The 21,095-nt window shown below is 49.2% G+C and overlaps 1 protein-coding gene and 1 non-coding gene across 3 annotated transcripts in view; one reads left to right on the forward strand and one right to left on the reverse strand.

Annotated features, from left to right (window-relative positions):
- The first annotated feature begins 973 nt into the window (after positions 1 to 973).
- Positions 974 to 21,095, forward strand: part of ITGA6 (integrin subunit alpha 6) — a 90,338-nt gene continuing 70,216 nt past the window's right edge. For both annotated transcript variants that reach the window (XM_056110304.1, XM_056110305.1), the window contains exon 1: positions 974 to 1,317. In XM_056110304.1, coding sequence (XP_055966279.1) covers positions 1,124 to 1,317 — 194 coding nt within the window. In that variant the 5' untranslated portion in view covers positions 974 to 1,123. The remainder of the gene's footprint in view (positions 1,318 to 21,095) is intronic.
- On the reverse strand, positions 14,845 to 15,057 carry LOC130019860 (small nucleolar RNA U3). Its single transcript, XR_008791918.1, has one exon. It is a non-coding gene; the product is annotated as a small nucleolar RNA U3 (small nucleolar RNA).

The raw sequence follows: 21,095 nt of genomic DNA on the forward strand, positions 1-21,095 counted from the left end.
AACTTGGAGAGCACATTTCCCTCCCATTTAATCTAGCAATCTCAGGGACCTGGGAGCCCCTGAGTTTGTGCCACTTTCAAGATTTAAGGTGCCACTTTCAATAATCTGTCTTTTGCTGCCGAGAAGGCTGCTTCTCAGTCTCTGAACCCCTGGAAAGCTATGACGTCTCATACAATCCCTCCTTTCCCCTAGGCACCTGATTGCGGAGTGCCAATTTGGGACAAGACTTAAACTTCGGTTTTTCTCATCGGCCCCAAAGAAAACACCTTAATAGGAGTGTTAGGCGGCTCAAATGAGATCATGGCTGCGAGCTATAAATTGTAAAAACTGATATATATATATATTTGTATATAATTTTTTTTAGACGACTCTGTCTTTGAGGACGGAGATCCAGTTAGGCAGCTTCCTTCCCCCACAAGCCAAGCGCTCACATCCATCAACAACTTGTGGAACGAACGCATGCATGCACGCACGCATGCATGCATGAGATCTGCAATTGCACGTGGGCCCCCCGGCGCGCACGCCGCTTCCGGCCTGCAGGGCACCCCACCCCACCCCACCAGCCCCGTTTCTGCTCCAACAGGTAGTCAGCAACTCCGGGGCTTTTCTGCACGCACTAGTTAGCTGCCGTCATTCCTGCGCTTCTTTCCGGGGAAGGTTCCCCAGCCTCCAGCGCCGCGGGAACGGCTCTGCTCAGAGTTGGTCTGGGGTGTCTTCCCCCCGGGGCGCTGCTGCCGGGCCGGCCAGGTAGGCGGCGGCCGCAGAGCGCGGAGGGGCGGGCGGACGCCCCAGCAGCGGCGGTAGCGGCGGCAAAGGCAGCAGCTCGGCTCGGCCCGGCCCGGCCCGGGAAGGTGCGGGAGGGCGCGCGAGGAGGGGCCAGCGGGGTGGGGAGGGGCGGGGCCGGCGCCCTCGTCACTTGATAAAACGCCGGCGAGTCTCCAGAGAACAACGGGCTCATTCAGCGCTCGGGAGCTGCCCGCGAGGGGGAGCGGCCGGGCGGGGAGCGCGACTCGTCCCGGGGGTGGGGACCGCGCGCGCGGTGGTGGCGAGCGGAGACCGAGGAGGACCGCGGCAGCAGCGCGCAGCCGGCCGCCGCGCCTCGGCGCTCCCGCACCTCGCTCAGATGCGCCGGCCCATGGCGGCCGCGGGGCGGCTCTGGCTGCTCTACCTGTCGGCTGGACTTCTGCCCCGACTCGGCGCCGCCTTCAACTTGGACACCCGCGAGGACAATGTGATCAGGAAACGCGGGGAGCCCGGGAGCCTCTTCGGCTTCTCGCTGGCCATGCACTGGCAGCTGCAGCCCCAGGACAAGCGGCTGTGAGTGTCCCCCCCGCACCCCCAACCCCGACCCTTCCCACTCCCACCGGGGCGCCGAGCGCGCGCGCCAGGCGGGGCGAGGGCGCGCCGCGTTCCCGCCCGCCGGCCCTACCCCTGCGGCCGCCACCCGCGGGAGGAGCAGCCGAGCCCGGCCGCCCACCCCCGCCCCACCCCCGCCCGGCTCCTGCGCCCTCCCCGGGCCGGGAGCGGCCGAGCCCTGCGGACCGCGGCGCGGGTGCCAGGCGGTGCTGCCCGCGCCCCCTCCCGCCTTGGAGAGTTTGACTTTTTTTTTTTCCTTCCCCCTCTCTTGCAAACAAAGTGATTTCCCGCGGCCCCTTCTGCCGGGCGCGTTTGCTGGGAACCCGGCAGGTGGCACGCTGGGCCGGGCTTTACGTGTGTCCGGGCCGGGGCTGGGGAGGGAAAGGTAACTCGGGGTGGAGGTAACTCGGGGGAGAGGGGCCGTGTCCCGGCGCTGAGCCTCCTGGGCACGTTGCTCCGGGAGCCCCAGGCCTTTCCCAAACTCCGGGAACGCCCGCGCGCCCGGCTGAAAGTTGGAAAGCCACTTTGCAGCGGGTGGTGCGCGGAGATTCCTGCGGGGCGCGCGGTCGGGGCAGAGGAGATCCTTTCCGCGTCTTCCAGAGGTTTTTTTTTTTTCCCCTTTGGAAATGATGGTACTCACCGAACACCTGTTGGAGGACTAAGTCAGCTGAGAAAACAACCGCCCCCTACCCCCCACTCCCGGGGGCGGCGTGCATGCCCCTCCCTAGCCCAGGCCCCAAAGCCCAGTGGCACCCCTACATCCAGTAGTTCTCTGGATTTACTGGGGCAGGCTCACCCCAGGAGTGAGAGCCGGATGTCCTACCTGGGCCGTGGCTCTGACTCACAGACTTTGGGAATGACAAACCCCGCACTATTCAGGGCCCCCGTGTATAGTGAACTTGCAGACACCCACCTGCTCGCCTGCCTTTCCTGGTCTCCCTGACAGCGTTTTAGTCCCACGGTTGCTTTCTGGTGGCCTGCAGGCCTCCAGCTCTTTAGGAGCCAGTGTGGTGGGCCTTTGGTGCCGGTAATGCCTGTGGAGTTGTGTTCTAGATCTGGGCTACCCCCAAATTAACTTAGCTCAGCCTTTGATTGAACCGGTGTATGTGGGATTGGGGGGGTGGTTTGAAGGGGGCTGGGGAGTGGGGAAGCACTTCCAGGACCAATAGACTGGAGAAAACAGTGGAGCACCGCAAAGAAAGGCCTCAGTGTGGACCAGAGGAGAATGGGAATTTAGCCATGTAGGGAACTTCTGGAACCCAGCACCGGAGCACTCTCTGTGACTGGTGGCTTTGGTGGATCCCCTGGGTATTAGATTATTCTGATAACACCTGCTCCTGCAGCGGAGAGATTGGCTGGAGATGGGGATGTTACTTTCTGGTGGCCTGCAGGCCTGGCGGACTGCCTGACTCTTCTCTGCCTTGGTAGAAATAATGATTAAGCTGTAAATCAGAAAGGCAGCATGGGATCTGGGAACTCTTAATGGAAGCCGGGCTGGTGACCTAGGAGTGTATCCACCCAGAGAGAGAAATGGAACTGAGTGTAGCCCTTGTGGGTGTCCAGCAGAAGGAATACATTGTCCTGGGCATTGGGTGTGCACCCCAGACCCCTGTGGGGGCTGCCTGCCACTGCTTACTCACACAGACTCTGTGAAGGTGGAGGAAATAGTCTTTAGATGGATGGGCTTAACGGGACACTGTAGTCGTACTGAGGTCAACTGCAGGCTTGCTGGAACTCCTGACTGCTGGTGGGTTTCTCTAGTTTTAGAGCTGTCGTGTAAGCCTTCCCCTAGGGGCCAATCAGCTAGCGATTAGGGCTGATGCTTCCTAGAAATGCCCTTTTTTAGGCACTAGCAAGAGTGAGTGGCTGAAGAGGCCCTTGGGTGGGGAGGGGCCCCCTTTAGGGGGATTATATCTGTCCCCGGAGTCCAACATATGACAGAAACCCACCCAAGGTGCTGTGGTTTATGTTCTCTGCTTCCTTGGGTAAAGCGCTCCCAGTTTCTGGCGTAGCCCTTGTCCACCAAGAGAACCAGTATGCGGCATGCCCTTTGCTGACCTTTGTCAGCAAAGAATGTGGATGTAAAAGAGTGAAATCAAGATCCTCGTAGCTTCTGGTTACGTTTCCTCAATTCTGCACTCTGATGGGAAAGCTCAGGGGGTGTAGAGGGACTTGTGCTTGGTCCCATGAATTCTTTCTTGGCCACTTAGCAGCTGTTAATTTACTCTGGGTCTTTGTCTCCTTATCTGTAAAATGGCTTATTGCTTAAGAGAGTTGTGAGAATTAGGGGAGAACTTGCAAAGTGGTAGGGGTGCCTGCTGTTAATGATGATTAGTTTAAAAGCAATAATACCTGTCGTGTGCCAGTTAGGTGCAAGTGTTGCAAATCCATGATTCTAAGACTGTGAAAAGGCTGTGATAGTTTAGGTAGTTGACATTTTAAATTCTTAGTCACATTTATGAAACCAGTGTTTAAAGCAAGTATCAATCAATCTCAATTAGATTTATGACAAATTTGCTGAGTAGGGATTTCATTGAGGTAGAAGTGAACATCTAAATGTGGGGCTAACAGATGAAAGTGTTACAGTAGAAACTGCCCTGGATTTTTGTGAGTTAAATTTTCTGCAGTGCTATTGAACTATTTAATATCTAAACTCCGGTTAAGATTTTATAACAGAATAAAACTATGACTGAGACTCTTAAAACACGTTGGGTGTTCCTGCAACTTGGGAGACTATAAAACTGAACTGAAGACTATAAAATGCCACTTAGGTTTTAGGCTGAGTATTAAAAAAAAAAGCAGCCTTCAGACTCAGAAGAATTATGAGCTGAGGGCTACAGTTCCTGAGATCAGGGTATGAGTAGTGTTCGGTGTTGTTCTCTTGAGTGGTTAGGGATGCGTCACCACTTCCAGGTAACAAGTGCTGGAGGCCTCCTGTGGCCCTGTCCATCCTGTGAGTAACTGCTCAGCATTGCTGGGAGGAGATCGGTTGGTCTGTGTCTGAACATGGAATAATCTGGAAGGAAGAGTCTACGGTACCTGTCTTTTCTTTATGGCAACGTTCAGATCCCTTGTAGCTTCTAGACTCTCTCCAAGCCCACCATCAATCACTTCTGTTTTGAGTCTGTCTTCTTCCTGGCTTGTAAAATCATGTTTGGTGATCTTGGCTCCCTTTGGAGATAAAAAAAAAAGCTGAAAGTTGGGAAATGCCTCAGGTCTCCCAAGGGCTTTAGTAGACTCTTAACAGAAGCCGGATCTGGAACCTGGTATATCTGCTCAGGCCTTCCTGGAAAGGGAAAATCAGAAGTGTCTTGCAGCTGGGAGAAATCGGTGCATGTTGGAGTTTCGGTAGCATTTTCTACGCTGTTGCTGTATTAAGCTGCTCCCTTGTATGGACCAGGCTATATCTATTTCAGTATCTGTGCCTGGACTCTCTTGCTATTGACCCTTATTCCAGCTAGCCTTGGATCAGCTTCTGGGGTTTTTCCTTCTTTGCCTGACTCACCGTCACACACACTCAGTTTCTGAAAAAGTGCAGTGAAGGGTGACTGGAGCCATCCAGGATGTGTATTAAAGTGCTTGCTTCCTTGAATTTATCCTGAGTGCCAGGGGACACAGAGCCATCACCCAAGGACTGTGCTTTGTCACCTTGAGTCCCAGGAGTGGAGAAGGCACCATACTGGACAGAGAGAGACCTTGGGACTACACAAAAAACCCACAAAGGGACAGTTTTAATTTTAATGCAGGCTGCTATGAGATCATGCAGGTAATAAGCTGGGGTGGAAAGGATGAGTATTCATACAGAATGAATGATCTACTGGGGAAAAGGGTCTCACGCTTATAAAGGTAGTTATTCTGTGTCCTGAATTGTACACTTACTCTGTGTTAGCCTACCAGTGTTCCCAATTAAGCTTTGGTGAGAAAGTACTGCTGGCTATGGTAACCTTAACTGTAGCACAGAATGAAGTATATGGCACTTTGAAGAGGGACAGTAGGAACCAGACAAAAAATATGACCTTAGGCTTAGAAGTCAGGTTTAGTTTTACTCAGAAGCTGGATTGGTTGGATCAGGGTGGATTGGTTCTGAGTCAGCTCATTGTAAAAGAACCAAAGAGCTACACAGCCAGATTCAATTTCTCCCTGAACATCTTCCGAGTCCTCCCTCCACCCTAGCAATCTCTTCTTTCGAATGTCTGAAACATTTAGCATCAGCTGCCTTGACAGTTGGACTGGTTTTGTATTTAACTGTTACCACCACTGAAGGATGATCTAATTTCTCCCAAGTGGATTATCGGTTATGTGAGACCAGGGATCTGGTGTTTGTTTCTTTGTCTGATAGCACCTAGCCTGGCTCTTTCAAGCACAGTGGAGTCATCTCATACACTCAATTTAACTTGTGAAATCCACTATTCTAGCCCAGGTTGGAGAGAGGGAGAAATTCCTTTGCTTAACCCTTTGCCCTTCTCAGATCTAAGTGGATCCCCAGGAGGAGAGAGGCCTTAACCTTACTGCAGAGACACACAAGATGTTAATTCTTGGTGTTCAAGTTTTCAAGAGCCCAGCTCCCGACAGAGGGATTTTCATGAGTGATTTTTAATTATACTTGACTTTTGCCTTAAAAGACAGACCTCAGAACTTAACCCCAGAAGTACAGGCCTGCCCAGCAGTGGATACTCAGACGTTGGAGGTTGCTATAATACAAATAGAGAGAGAAGGATGGGCTAGAGAATGGAGGCCCTGGAATCACTAGACAAGGGAGTGGCGATCAAACAGGATTAACCCTGTGAGGTGTGAGGACACTTACGAATTGATGGCAGGAGCCTTGGCTCTTCAAGAGCAGTAAAAGGTTCTTGAGGACATGAAATCTTCAGGAGGAGACTTGAGGATGCTGCTGACCTAATCCTGGAGGTCAGTAGAGCGCCTGAGAGCTGGTGAATGGCCTTCTGCGTAGACCCATGTCTGCACCAGAGTTCTGAGGGACTCAGGGGAAGCTCATAAAGATCGAGCCCTTAGTAATGGGTACCACTGGTCTTCCCCATCTGCGGGTGAGTACAGATCTGTTTTGGAGGGAACCTCAGGACTTCCTAAACCTGGCTGGCCATTAGGGTCACTTGGAGAATGCCTTCATTAAGAATATAATCTGGGTGCTGGAGCGATAGTACAGCAGATAGGGCGTTTGCCTTGCACTTGGCCGACCTGGGTTTGATTCCCAGCATCCCATATGCTCCCCCGAGCACCACCAGGAGTAATTCCTGAGTGCATGAGCCAGGAGTAACCCCTGTGTATCGCTGGGTGTGACCCCCCACACAAAAAGCAAAAAAAAAAAAAAAAAGAATATAATCCTAGGCTCAGCCCAGCTCTCTGGCACTCGTTTTCATTGGTATACTTCAAAGATCTGTTCTTAGAGTTTTCTTGGTTTGAGCTCGATCAGCTTTTCTTTCCTTACACAGATACACAGGCGGGGAGACAGCAGAGTGGGCCAGAGCAGACTCAGAGTTAGCTGGGATAGGTTCTACCCTGCCATGACAGTGCGTGGGGGTTTAGGTAACTCTGCACACAATTCTGACATGTCTGTGAGGGCGGGGGCACCGGAAATGACCCACCATTAAACAGCTTTAAATTCAAGATAATTCTAACACCCGTTCTCCAGAGACAGTCATCAGCTCCTTCCTGCAGATTAAGGGCTCAGGCCCACCAGGTTGTGTCCCTCATTTAAGATGCCAGCCCAGTCTAGGTTGTCGTCAGTGATCGCGGCTGATTAGCCCTTCCAGATGGAAGGTTTCACAAGCCTCTTAGTATGTTGGTTGGTTTCCTAGAGCAGTTCACAGAACTTAGTAACAGTTTACTTAGTAGATCGCTGGTTGTTATGCCTGGCTGTGACTCAGGGTCAGCCAGGTGGCAAAGATGCATAGAACAAGGTGTGGAAAAGAGTTTGAGAGTTTCCACACCCTCACCCCAACCCTCTCTACCTGCTCACCTGCCTGGATGTGCTTCAGATCCCCCTCCATTTATGATTCTTAATTACGCAAGCGTCATGAGTGAAATCATTGGCTGTTACTGATTGCTTTCAGTTTCCAGCCCTCTCCCCTCCCTGCAGGTGGGGAGTGAGGGGTGGGGTCTGAGAGTTCCAGTCCTTCAAGAAGTCATGGTCGGATTTCTACTTTTCAACCTGGCAACCAGCTGCATCCTTTAGTGGGGGCCCAAAGCCACCCCATTAACTTCATGTGATGCTGTTATTGCTCTCATAGATCCCCGGGGTTTTAGCCGCTCTGCCTGGAACCATGAGTGGAGACTGAATATACATGTGTTATGAAAAACCACAACAACTAACCTCCTTCGCCCATTCCTCCTCAGCTGAAGAGCAAGGGGAACCCTGCTCAAGACTAGGCTGGCCCAGGATAAACATACTGTTTGTTTGTTAAATGTGCTAATGTGGTCTGGCATGAAGAGCAAGTTGGCTTTATGTCTACATCTGCCTTGTCTCATGGCTTGACCTGGTGCCAGCCACTCGCCTGCCACCCCCACCCCCACTTTATTTCTTTTCTCCCCCTTCATCGTCTTCTGTGTCCACTTTCGCTGTCTGGTATAAAGCATGTTCTCCGCCATGGGAACTTCAGCAAGGATTTCACACTGCTGGCTGCAGCACTAGACCTGTATGTTGTAAATGTTCAGCAGGTGTCCATTCTAACAGATACGACTTCTCCAGGAATCTCCCCCCACTCGCCCCCCCATACCCCTCCCCCCAATGGCAGGTGCATTGTTTCCCATGGAGATGTAATGCTCACAAGACCCTCTGCTTTGGGGTTTGACTTTGGTGATGAAATTTTGGTGTACTGCCTCCCTTTCATCATTCCACTCTCATGTCTGGAAAATCACATTTCAAAAGAGCTGGAGATGGATACCCATGGCGTTTCAGTGTGCAGAGAGGCAAGGTTGGGAACAGTTTGGCCCTGTGCAGACAGAGATGGCGATGTGCCTGCCCTTGCTTTGTTTTATAGGTCGTCCATGTCTGGGGACATGGACTGTGAATTCTGGGGCGGTGGTAACCCTAAGGAATGCCAGCTGTGTGGTTTCTAGACCATGCCAGACGCGGACTTTGGAGGTTCCCTTTGGTGCTTGCTGGGTAGTCCGCACGAACAGGACATGATGACTTATTTTTCTTCATGTTTGGGCTTTCATGTGTGGCCATGTTCAAAACTGCATGGATGGAGAGAGAGAGAGAGAGAGAGAGAGAGAGAGAGAGAGAGAGAGAGTGTAAAGGGGGATGAGTGTGGGGAAGTGGGGGGGGTGAGGGAACGGGTAGCCTTAAACTCTCATTTAGACCCACAAACTCTTGATTTCTTCCAACTAAGTTAGGAGGCTAACAGTTAATTCACCCGGAACTGAGGCGGGTAGATTGGATCCTCACCAGAGCCTGTTCCTGTTTGCCTTATTACGGGGCAGAGTGATCTGATCATCACTTTCCGCCTATTCTGTTTAGGAAAGACCAAACAACTGCAAATCTGCAGATCACTTTAACTATTCCATGGTTGGCCATTTTCTATTGGTCACTGAATGTCGAGCGGACTCTACCCCCAACCCCCACCCCCTGTCACATACACACATTCACTTTGGGTTTCAGTGTTAGATACTGCTATCATTTCATCTAATCTCAAACTGGAAAATGGACTTGAGGAAGCTTTACAGTCTCAAAAACCAATTACTCGGGGAAGGAGACTGTTCTGAATTAGGAGGGCTGGGTGGAACGGGGTGGGGAGAGCAAGTAACACGAGAAAGAAGCAAAAACAAGTGACATGCATGCCGTTGTGGATATGTATGTACACACGTGTTTATATGCCCACTAGTTAGATGTGTTTGGCATGGCATACAATCTGAGGATTACTATATTTTTTAAAGCCATCTTAGATGTAGTATAGAGAAACATTTTAGAAACTCCCAGATTTCTAAGCCTGAGAGTATAGAAAGAAAAACAAACACTGGAATAACTTGAAACGAGCCCGTTGGTTAGTGATATGAAGAATAAATGAAACGCACGGTAATGCTCATTTCCTCAAGCTCTCTGATGCTTGGTGATAAAAATGTCAGTGCAATTTCTTCATTTTGAAAAGGACATTTATTTGGATTTAGGTTTATGGGTTTGGGTGGGGTTTTATGGGGGGAACACCTGGTGCTGCTCAGGGCTCACTCCTGGTTCTGCATATGGGAATCAATCCTGATAGGCTTGGGACCATATGGGATACTGGGGATCAGACCCAAGTCAGCTGTGTGCAAGGCAGGCATCTTACCTGCTGTACTATCTCTTCAGCCCTGTATTTAGGTTTTCATTATTTTGTTGCGTAGAGTTTTTGTTTGGGGGGGGGACCCAACTGTACTCAGAGGCTACTCCTGTCAGTGCTTGGGGAGGTCCATATGTGGTTCCCAGGGATCAAGCCAGGGTCAGTTGCACAGTTGTGTGCAAGGCAAATGCTATCCCCTGCTGTCCCACCAGCTCCTGCCTGTATTGAAGTCCCTTCTCCTATCCCTTCCCCCCTTTTTTTATTGCTGTTGCTGCAATGACTAGGGGTCACACACTTCATTGTGTTGCTCTTTGGGAGTCACATGTCTGGTTACAGGGCGGCACATTTGGCCACAGAGCTCAAAAGGTCACACACAATCAGGACGGTGCTTCAGCATATCCAGATAGGTGCTCACTCTGGATTTTTCCAGTGCTCTCTGGGAGGCACACACTCTTTCAGCAGTACTCACAGTGCTATGGCTTCAGTGCTCACACGCATTCTGGCCGAAGTACACTGGGGGCCACACCAGCGACCCCAGACAGCAGGACCACTGTGACCAGCTTGATGGCACTGGGAACTGAGCTCATCCTCACACCTGCGAGGTGGGTACTTCCTCCATTGAACCATTCCTGGACCTCACACAGAGAAAATTTTTATTGTGAATCACATAAACATGAAATATTTCAGATTCAGGAGATAGGAAGTCAGTCACCTATCAGGCTCCTGCCTTTGTGACCTTTGTGTCCCTGTAGGATGGGCATCATCCACTCTGGGCTATTGGGCTATGGATGGAGCATCTGCATTGGTTCTGATTTCGAGGTTGCACTTGGAGCTTCTTGCTCTCTCCTTGTCCAGCAGAGGAAGGAACCCTTCGTTGTTCCTTACACGCTGATGCATTTGTCCAGTCACGGCCTGACCACTTTCTACCTACTGGTAGTGGAGTTCTGTCTGTTTCTTGCAAACGAAGGTATGTTCAGTTAGTGATAGGGAAACATTTGGAATTCCACAAGGCTCTGGAGAGATTGAAGATAGGATAAAAAAGAAACGTAAAACACGGGCAACGGATGCGAGGCATTCAAAATGTATTGATTGGGGAAGCTGGGGAGCTAACTCATCTTGAGATCCCGAATAGGACTCCAAACACTCATGACTCCTGTCCCCAGAGCCACTGGGTTCCATCCTGGTGGTTCCTGAGCATCGCCAGTGTAGCCCTGGTGACCTCTAGCACCATTGGGTTCAAGAATTGAACCATCCAGTCTGGTTGCTCAGCTATCACCAGTAGAGCCCCTTGCCCCACCCCCCCAAGTACTGCTTGAGAATCCTCTTCCCCCTCAATAAAGACAGTAGCTTACTGAATAGGCTTAAAAGAGTCTAATTTTGCTGCCATAAAAATAAACTGGGGCGTTTTCAAATACGGAAATGCTTTAAAGCCTCATAGGTGATAGGGTGTTGCTATTCCAGGATAATGGCATTTGCTGCAGAGACCTCATGGTTTCCTGTTCAACCAGAACCAATTTAAGTGACTTTTTTTGGAGAGTGAGAGTGGGGAGAATAGGTTTGAGCTACACCTGGTGATGCTCAGGGCTCACTCCTGGCTTAAGGATCACTCCATGGGACCAGGGTACCGTAAGTGGCGATGGGTTTCAAAGCAGGGTCAACTGCATGCAAGGCAAGTACCTTAATCCCTGTGCCTTCTCTGGGCCCAAGGATAACTTAGAATAATACTCAGAAAAAAGCTCAGCTGGCTTAGGATCTGGGTGGTAAAGAGGTTACCAGTGAACACACAAGCGCATGAGAAGGTGGAGCTGGATGGCCTTGGACTTCTGGAGCTTAGTGGTTGAGGACTTGGGAAAGGTTGACAGGAGATAACTGATCCACAGTTGAAGGAAAGACTTTGGGGGCTGCCTTAAGAGTACCGGAGCACCCCGAACATGGTCGAATCAGTCAGTTTAGAAAGAAAAGTGTTTCATAAGTCTTGTATTTAGAAAACTGCTACCTGGGGCTTAACTCAGAAAAAAAATGGGGGAATTATGGAAGGCATCCTAGGGACCCCTCCTTAGGGTGGTCCCGGCAGGTAATGCCAAGAAAGTGATCCCCACGTTGAGCAGCGCCCCCAGCCAGGAGCCATGTGAGCCATTTTTCACGATGACAAAGTGTCTTCATTAAGCATCGCTTGTCTCTGTGTGAAAGCCTGTATATATTTTATGCACAAATTTAGAGGAATGTGGATTTCTATCCTTAATTGACCATAAGCAACAAGGAAGACTTGAGGAAAATGTGCATGTGCTTTGGATCTGCTGAGACCACAACACTCTCTCTCTCTCTCTCTCTCTCTCTCTCTCTCCCTCTCTCTCTCTCCCTCCCTCCCTCCCTCCCTACTTCCCCCCCCCCAATGTTCATCACACATTTACTATATGTTCCATATGGAACTATCTGATGCTGAAGATACATCTGCATACCAGAGGTAAAATTCCAACTTAGGTGCAGATGCAGGAGATAATAAATGAGTGTATTGCTTTAGTTGGCAATAAGAGGTAAAGAGGAAAATACCAGAGGAGAAAGGGAAGAGGGCATGGGCAAAGGGCAAAGGGACTACCAACCTAATAGTTGGCAGTAAGTCAGCCTGGGAGAACTTCACCAAGGCAGAGGATAATTAAACCCTGTCACCCTTGGGGTGGGGACAAGCATTTCTGACTAGTAAGTGCAAAGGCCCTGAGGCATGAGGCAGAAACATGCCTGGCATATGAAAGAGCAGGAGGAGAGACATAGTCTTCTTTTTTTTTTCTTTTTGCTTTTTGGGTCACACCCGGCGATGCACAGGGCTTACTCCTGGCTCTTCACTCAGAAATCACTCCTGGGGGTGCTCAGGGGACCATATGGGATGCTGGGAATCGAACCTGGGTCGGCTGCGTGCAAGGCAAACGCCCTACCCGCTGTGCTCTCTCTCCAGCCCCTAGTCTTCTTGAAGACACATTGTGACTGAAAGACTTTATTTGTTACTCTGAAAGAAACTGAGAAGAGTTTCATTTAGAGTCCATGTAGTGTTCTGAGAAGAGGATGAACTATTCTGTCTTTAATTTAGTTTAGTTTCTTTACTTTGGTTTCAGGGCCACACCTCGCTCTGCATGGGGGCAGCTCCCAGCTTGGTGTTCCAGGATTGCTCCTTGGGATGCTCAGGGGACCATAGTATCAAATAGGACTCCAGACCTTACAACCATTTTCCTGGACGCTAATGTGGATTTTAAATAATTTTTTTCCAGTTGCGAGACTATTGAGCACGCACAGAATGGGGGTGAGGATAGAAGTGGGGACTAGTAATTAGGCGGCTTCTGTAATAATAGGTAAGATTTGGTGACGGCTTGGATCAGAGTAGGAGTGAAGATGGTAAGAAGTGGTTAGATCCTGGGTGTGTTTTGAATTTGGAGCTGACAGATTTCTTATGGACTAGGTATGCAGTGTGAGAGAGCAGGAAAGAATGTTTCCAAGGTTTGGCCTGAACCACTGAACGGATTGTTTTTTGTACAGTGGTTTAGGCAAGACTCTGAGCTGAATAGACTCAGGGGCAGGAACAGGATTTGACTTTTTACAAGGTAGGGTTGGAGATGTCAAGACAGCCAGGTGGCTTCATCGAGCAGTATTGGAAGGAAGTTTGACTTTTCAGATGGAAAGCTTTGGCTTAGTGATGCATAGAGTGGAGACATAGATGTTGAAGTGGTATTTAGGGTAATGGGCTATGATGATCCTCGGTTGGGGGGAGAGGGGGGCGAGAGGAGGACAGAGATTGATGACCAAACAGTGACTGCCCCCACTTGGGGATTAAGGAGTACGAAACTGGACAGAACTGGACCCCCAGAAGATAGGGCTGTCCTGAAAGCATATGGTGAGGGGGTTCAGAGAGGGAGCGTAGGCTCCGCTATGTGGAACGACTCTTAGAATTGACCCTGGTGGGGCTGGAGTGATAGCACAGTGAGTAGGACTTATGCCTTGCACGTGGCCGACACAGGTCTGATTCCCAGCATCCCATATGGTCCCCTGAGCACTGCCAAGAGTGTAATTCCTGAGTGCATGAGCCAGGAGTAACCCCTGTGCATCGCTGGGTGTGACCCCAAAAAGAAAAAAAAAGAATTGACCCTGGTGAAGCCATATGGGCGCCACACTCTGACCATGTGTCAGAGCCCTGGCAGTGGTGGCGGGGGTTGGGGTTGGGGAAAGGCAATGCCAATCATCGGGTTGGTGAAGGGCTAAAAGAGGAACGGGAGTCAGAGAACAGAAACTCTTGGTTTTGCTGAGGAGCAGAGCAAAGAGCCAATGGGGCAAGGGTTGAAGGGAAAACAGAAGTCAAGAGGAAAACATTTTTTGAAAGATATAAGAAAGCGGTAGTGAGGTGGTAGCTGGTTTGTAGCTGCGGATGCTTTAAGTCCGAAAGGAATGGGGACCTAGAGGAGGTTCTGTAGAGTATCTGTGAAGCACAAAAGATCTGGCAGGAGGGAGTTAGCCTTTATTGGAGCTTAGGCGGCTCCTCATAGGACAATGGGACACTGATGGTGGGAGGCAGATAGATGGGGGGAGGCTGGGAGATGGTGAGATTTCCCCCCACTTCCCCTGTACTCCCACCTCCCGCTCCCACTGCTTCTACTTTTTCAATGAATGAAAATAGTGCATGAGACCCAAGTCACCAAGTACCTGTCAAGAGGTTTTTCGTGACTGGATTCCATTCTTGTTTCAAAGGCTGAGGAACGTGGGCTTGAAATCCCAGCTTCCCTACATTCTGTTGCTCTCTCCTTGAGGAATTTGCTGGTGCTCATCCGTATAGTAAGCATAGGTTTAAGATGAGTTGTGGGTCATCGAGGGCACTAAACATGGTGCTAGATTCCTTTGGCATCAACCTTTAGGTGGGAGTCCTAAAATATCATTTCCTTCAGGGCAGAGTCTTTGAAGCCGTTTCTTTAGAGTCTGGTGGATTACAGAGACAAGTGAAAGATGAAGGTTTCCCTTGGGAGGGGCTCAACAAGATTTTGGTGGGGTGGGGCGGTCATTCTACGCAGTTGGAAACTCTCAGAGTGTCTTGAACCAAGGGAGAGAAAACGGGGCTTGGAAGAGGAAGAGAAAATGTGAACATGCAGATGCCTAAACGATCTTTGGTTTTTTGGTGCTATGTTTGGGTTACAGAGAACCGCAGACTTTTATTTAATGAGTTTTTTTTTTAAACGGAACCACTCAGACTGCATCATCCTCTCCCTCTCACTTCCAAAGGAAGAAGACTGCTCATCAGTGGCAAAGGGCAGTTGCAAAAGCAACGCCTAGAACCAGCTTCACACCCAGGAGAGGATGCTCTGCCTCCTCTTCATGGTTTCAGGTGCTCTACACAATCAGAGAAACTTCTCTACTAATGAACTATAGAAATGATCCCAGGAAGTAGAGTCATTATTTGATTAGATTTGACAAGCTTCATTTTTTGGTCCTGAGGCAACATCTTCCCGTATGGGAGTATCTTCCTGGATGACACAGTGCCCGTGGCCCCCGGCACCAGGTGGAGAGAGGGGACTCATGAGAAATGAGGTGGGAGCAAGGCCCGAGAGCCCAAGCTTTGCTTCCTGCTTCTGACCTGGCCCTGATGGGCTTTCTCATCATCCTCAGCTGGTCCAGCATCTCACTGCATCTGTTGAATATAAACTGCATTATGAGTCGTCAGTAATGTAGAAAATGGGCATTCTCTGTTCTTATTTATGGTCATTTTTAGGAGGGAGGGTAAGGAGCCCACGAAGGGGTACTCAAGGACTGCTATCAGCCCAGTGCTTGGGGACCCATTCCTGGTGGTGCTTGGGGGACTGTATGGTGACAGGGATGGAGCCTGGGCTTCCAGGATGCAGAGCATGTGCTCCAGCATGTGATAAAAAAAACTTGCCAGGCTTTGCTGTGCGGGCGAGATACTCTCGGTAGCTTGCCAGGATCTCCCAGAGGGGCAGAGGAATCGAAACTGGATCGGCTGTATGCAAGGCAAACACCTTGCTCGCCATACTATTGCTTTAGCCCAGAATTGTGTGTAGCACTGTAGCACTGTCCTCCCGTTGTTCATCAATTTGCTTGAGCGGGCCCAGTAACTTGCCGGGCTCTTTGAGAGAGGTAGAGGAATCGAACCCGGGTTGGCCGCATGCAAGGTAAACTCCCTGCCTGCTGTGCTATTGCTCCAGCCTAGAATTATGTGTACATTTTAAAATATATCAAATATGAGGCTTTAAAGACCTCCTAAGCTTTGAGCTCTGACCCCATCACATTCTGCTTCCTCTGCCATTCAGTTCTTTCTGCACATGGTTGCAAAGCACTAACCAGCCCAAGCTATTCTCCATAGAGGACCAGGAGTCGCCAATATCTGGGAACAAGAGGTAGTGGAGATGTGAGCCTGGCTCCCAATAATGACTGGAGAAACCAGTCATTATTTGTCTTAAGCTTTCAACTGAGCTTAAGAGAAGATTGGGGGTGGGGAGTGGGGACTAGCTGGATTTGTTGCTTCTATCTTGCTGCACTGCCTAATTCTTGATGGCTTTATAGTGAAACCAAGTGGCCGGGAGATAGTATAGAGATAACTAGCACATACCCGACCTACTTCTATACCCAGCATCACGTGGTCCCCTGAGCATTGCCAGGCCTGGAAGGGGCTAGCACTGTGGGGGACGGCCCAGGTATCCCCAGCACCACAGGGCCCAGCCAAGCAACACTGTCTTCGGGCCATTGCATAGACCCTTGGTTAGCTGAGTTACTAATGGATCCCTTTGAGAGTCCTCCCCCAGTAAACTGAAAGCATATTAAGTTGTGCACTATGTGCAGGTTGAATGTGAGGTTTAATATCATAGTGGAGTATTTACAGGTTAAAGTCCGAAAGAAGTGTGTATCCATTCAGGGAGCACCAGATTAGACTAACAGCTGTCCCTGCTCAATTGGCCATCTTTAGCCTGCATGGCACATTCTTATTCCTGCCACCCCCATCTTGTCTCCCTCTTACATAAGGGCAGCTCTGTTTTATTCTTCTGTTCATTGCCCCTTTAACTTCCTAACGAGTGATTTCTCTGGTGCCCAGCTCCTGTGGTGTCTGCTCTCTTTGTTCTTACTCATAGTTTTATTTCAAGGTTTCTGATGAGGTTATTTGGAAGTTGTTGGAATATAAGTGGACCTGATGGTTCTGAACTGTGGGGCCTTTAAAGGCAGGACTAGGTCTGGTTTATCTTCTGTTTGCCCAGAGCAGTAATGTGGAGCATGACATGTATCATTCCTCAAACATAAAAAATAAATAAAAGTGATAGTACAGTGATTAGGGAGGGCACTTGCCTTGCATGTGACTGACGGGGGAGGGGTTGTGGAGACTGGCTCTAGGCCATGGTGAGGTCCTATATTCAGTCTCAGCTCTGCAAGTGTGGCCCCTATATAAAAATCAACCAACCGCCAGAAACCGAATGCCTCTGCTCCAGTTAGAGCTGGTTTACCTGTACAAAGAGTGGTGTGTTCTAGGAATATGTAACTCAGTACTGCTTTTATGGATTTCCTAACCACTGAAATCGTTTAACACCTGCAGAAGTGAGGCAGGAACCCAGGGAAAGCTCTAGAAAGGTCAGGTTCCTCATTTTCTAGATCAAGGACTGACGTCCTAGGTCTTGCTGCCTGCCCCGGCAGCTGAGTGTCTGTCCCACCTCCGCCCATGTCCTGAGCTCTTTCCACTTCATTTCCTGCCTGCAGTCTGCTGCTGGCCTCCAGCCCCCACTCCAGCTGAGATCTGGCAACCAACACAACCGTACTTAGGAAACAATTTCCAGCAGAAGCCTGAGCAGAGGGGCGCAGGTGCCACAGCCAGGCCCAGGTGCCACAGCCTGCACTGAAACTCTCTTCTTATCAGAGGGCACTACCACCCGAGCAGCCATTTCTCCATAGGAACTGGGCCAAGGTGTCCCCAGGCGGAAACAGGGAGACCCACTTGGCTCCACACTTCCCGTCCATACCCATTTTTAGCAGATGCTCAAACTATTTTGGTCCACTGCCTCCTTTGCAGATCACTCGGCCCCACCCGCACCCCTGGAATTCCACCTTCTTTAAGCAAACAAACAGTTGCATTCACAGTTGTACTGAGGCTGCTCCTGTTCCCCACTAGAAGATCGAAGCACCCTCTTGTGCGTGGTATCCAGCCCTTCTCTGGGAAATAATGGGCTGGATAAAGGGCCAGGCCTGGACCTTGACTCACTCTGCTCCTCCCTGAGGAAGTGGACACTGCAGATGGTTGGGCCATGTCTGCCACATGCAACACTGAGGACATTGAACCTGAAGCTAGTGATACATGTTACTTTACTGTGCTGTTGCTCTTCATATTGGAATGCCCCTGCTGTGGACTGATTCACTACCCTGGAATGGAGGGGAGGACTTTTATGTTGCTGTTTTTCCATCTGCGGGATGTTCCCCTGAAAATAGTCAGTGCATGGATGTTTTTGAGTTTGATTGTTTGTTTGGGGGGGGGTGTCTGTATGTATGTGTGTGGTGGTGTTGGCTTGGGACAGTGTTTGGCTATGCCCTTCTGTGCTCAGGGTTTACTCCGGGCTCTGTGTTCATAATTCACTCTTGTCAGTGCTCAGGGAACTGTATGGGATGCTGGAGATGAAACTGGAGGTGGCCACATATGTTCTTAAGCCCCTGTACTTCTCTCAGGACCAGTGCCATGGGATTTTGCAGTGAGAAGCAGAACTTCTCTCTCAGACCTCTCCACCTTTAATTCCGACCATGGCCATCATTGCCAAGGGTGCTCTACCCTCTTGGCTCTTTGGACTTCCTCCTGTGTATTTCACTGCCTCTGCCTCTCCATATGCTTTGGTCAGCAGAATACCTGGTCCACAGGAGGGATTATTTATACACATCTTTTTTTTTTCATGGAGCTGTCATGCCTCTGGAATGCCTGTAAAGCCTCCTTTGCCTCCTGCCTGATGCCAGTGCCCACAACAAAGAGAGCATGTGTGAGCTTGTCTGCCCCGTGCCGGCAGCGGCTGTGTGCTGGGCCCCTGGCTCAGGAACCTCATCCCTGGCTGCCACTGTCATTTTTTTCTGCTTCCTGTGCTCCAGTGTCCGCTGACTTGGCATGTCACAGATCACAGTTGAGATTCATTTTTGAATGGGAAACACAGTCACAGGGTACAAAGATTAAAACACTGCTGGCAAATCTGAGCCCTTACTTTCCTATCCCGACTTGAGGCCCCTTTCTGACTGTAGGCAACTGTCACTCAGCACTTCTTGAACAATGTCCCTGTTCCCTTGCAGATAACACATTGGCCTCTTTTTGTGCCTATGTGGCCACATGTTATCTGTATTCTTCACCTTCTCTCCATAGTACAGGGATCCTGTACTATGATCTCCTCCTCCCGGTGTATTTAAGAGCTTATTTGGAGTTGTCATAAAGTGCCATCTAGTATTTATAATAACTGCATACTATTGGCACCACAAGGTGAATCTTGACTTATATGGCCAGTTTGGAGATGCAGGTAATTTCTAACCTTATGCTGGTCAAAGCAGGATTTCAGGAAAGACTATGTTACCTCTTTAAGTGGATGTTCCCTTTCTAATGTAGTGATTTGGTTGTTTATTATTTTTTTTTTATTTCTTGCACAATCTTAAAGTATATTTTTATTTCTTGAATTTGCTCTCTTAGTGAACAGAGGAAAGATCGTGCAAAGAGAGATTTCTTTGTTGTTTGTTTTCTTTTTTTCAGCATGTACCCTAACCACACCATACTCTTTCTTGGCTCCAGATTTTTCTTTGGTGGGTTCTGTTTTATTTTGTTTTGTTTTAGCTTTCATTGGAGTAGCATTATTTTGCAGGAGTATAAATGCTTATGCTTTAGGGGTATATGCACCCCATCTCACTACTGAAGTGTCAGCAACCCTTCAGCAGCCCCCTGGAAACCTTTTAGCTCATAGCACTCTCTTCTTGCTTTCAAAAATTGTGTCTTCCAGGGCTGGAGTGATAGTTCAGTGGGTAGGGCATTTGCCTTGCACATGGCTGACCCAGGTTCAATTTCCATCATCCCATATGGTCCCCTGAGCACTGCCAAAAGAGATTTATGAATACAGAACCAGCAGTAACCCCTGAGCATTGTCAGCCATGACCCAAAAAGAGAAAAAAAAGTGTCTTCCTGCTGATATTATCAGAGGTACTCTACCAGTGGAGTTGCTCGAATCTTTTCTCGCACTGGAGTTGACAGTCTTACACCCTAACTGTTAGATTCCCTGGCCTCACCTGCATCTATACTTGTTCAAGATTTCTTGACAGAATTAGAATTAGAGGGGAATGTGCCCATCAGATACTGATAAAGAATATATAGTGCCCTATTACTGCTTAAGTATCTGCAATGTTCTACGAACTTTTTTTTTGGTTTGTTGCTTCAAACACAGTATGAGAAAACTGAGATAGAATCATTGTACAGATATTCCATACCAGATGATATTCAGCTAATCTGTGATAGAATCGTTGTATTGATAGCCCATATCAGATGATATTTACCACCAGAATTTGAATCTACCACGTCCTCTTATAACGTCTCCATATTTCTGATTGTTAATTGGCTTGCAGGGTAAAAAGTGTGAGTTCTGGGGTTTGGAATGATAGTGCAGTGAGTAGGGCACTTGCCTTGCATGTGGCTGACCCAGGTTCAATCCCCTGTACCCCATCTGGTCCCCCAAGCCTACCAGGAGTGATCCCTGAGCTCAGAGTCAAGAGTAATCCCTGAGCACTGCTGGGTGTAGCCCAACTCCTTCTTTAAACTCTCCCCTTCCCCGTTACACACTCACAAAAGGTCTGAGGTGTGAATTTCTGAAAGTAGTAGTGGCTTCGCGAGCACATACCCACATACCATAATATTCCAACCAGGATTGAGGTTCAGCCAGTGTGTCCTGGTGAGGTTATTTCATTATTTCATTAGACTATTGAAATCTCTTTAGGCTGGGAAATCTTAATCCTTCCGGAGTTGTCTGTTGGCAGTTCCCTGGATGTTCTTTCTGTAGAACAACCTCCTGCCCCACCTCCCGAACCCTCCGTAATCTAGCAAACGAAGAGGAAATGTCCTAAGAGACCAGAGCATTTGGAACAGCTGCAGTGCTACATACAGCCAGCATCTTTAGCATTACTCATTCCTAAACTGTCCTGATTGCTCCATAGAAAATATTTTCTTTCAGTGCAGGAAGGTAGTGTAGTAAACATTGTCAAGGTTGAGCGATAGAACTTTTGTAAATATTTACGTGTGTGTATATACATAAAGTAAAAACACTTAAAACACTGTATATTTTACTTGACCTACTAACTCTCCTCTGGAGTGAGGTGTCACGGCCCAGCGCTCATTCTCCTTACGCCATTGTGTGGAACTTCAGCTGCTGAATCACAGGTGTTAGCATCGACTTTCTTGGCAGGAGGAAGAAAAGAACAAAGGTTGCAGAGCATCCT

The sequence above is a fragment of the Sorex fumeus genome, unplaced genomic scaffold (assembly GCF_029834395.1).
Source record: "Sorex fumeus unplaced genomic scaffold, SorFum_2.1 ptg000009l, whole genome shotgun sequence".
Taxonomy (NCBI): domain Eukaryota; kingdom Metazoa; phylum Chordata; class Mammalia; order Eulipotyphla; family Soricidae; genus Sorex; species Sorex fumeus.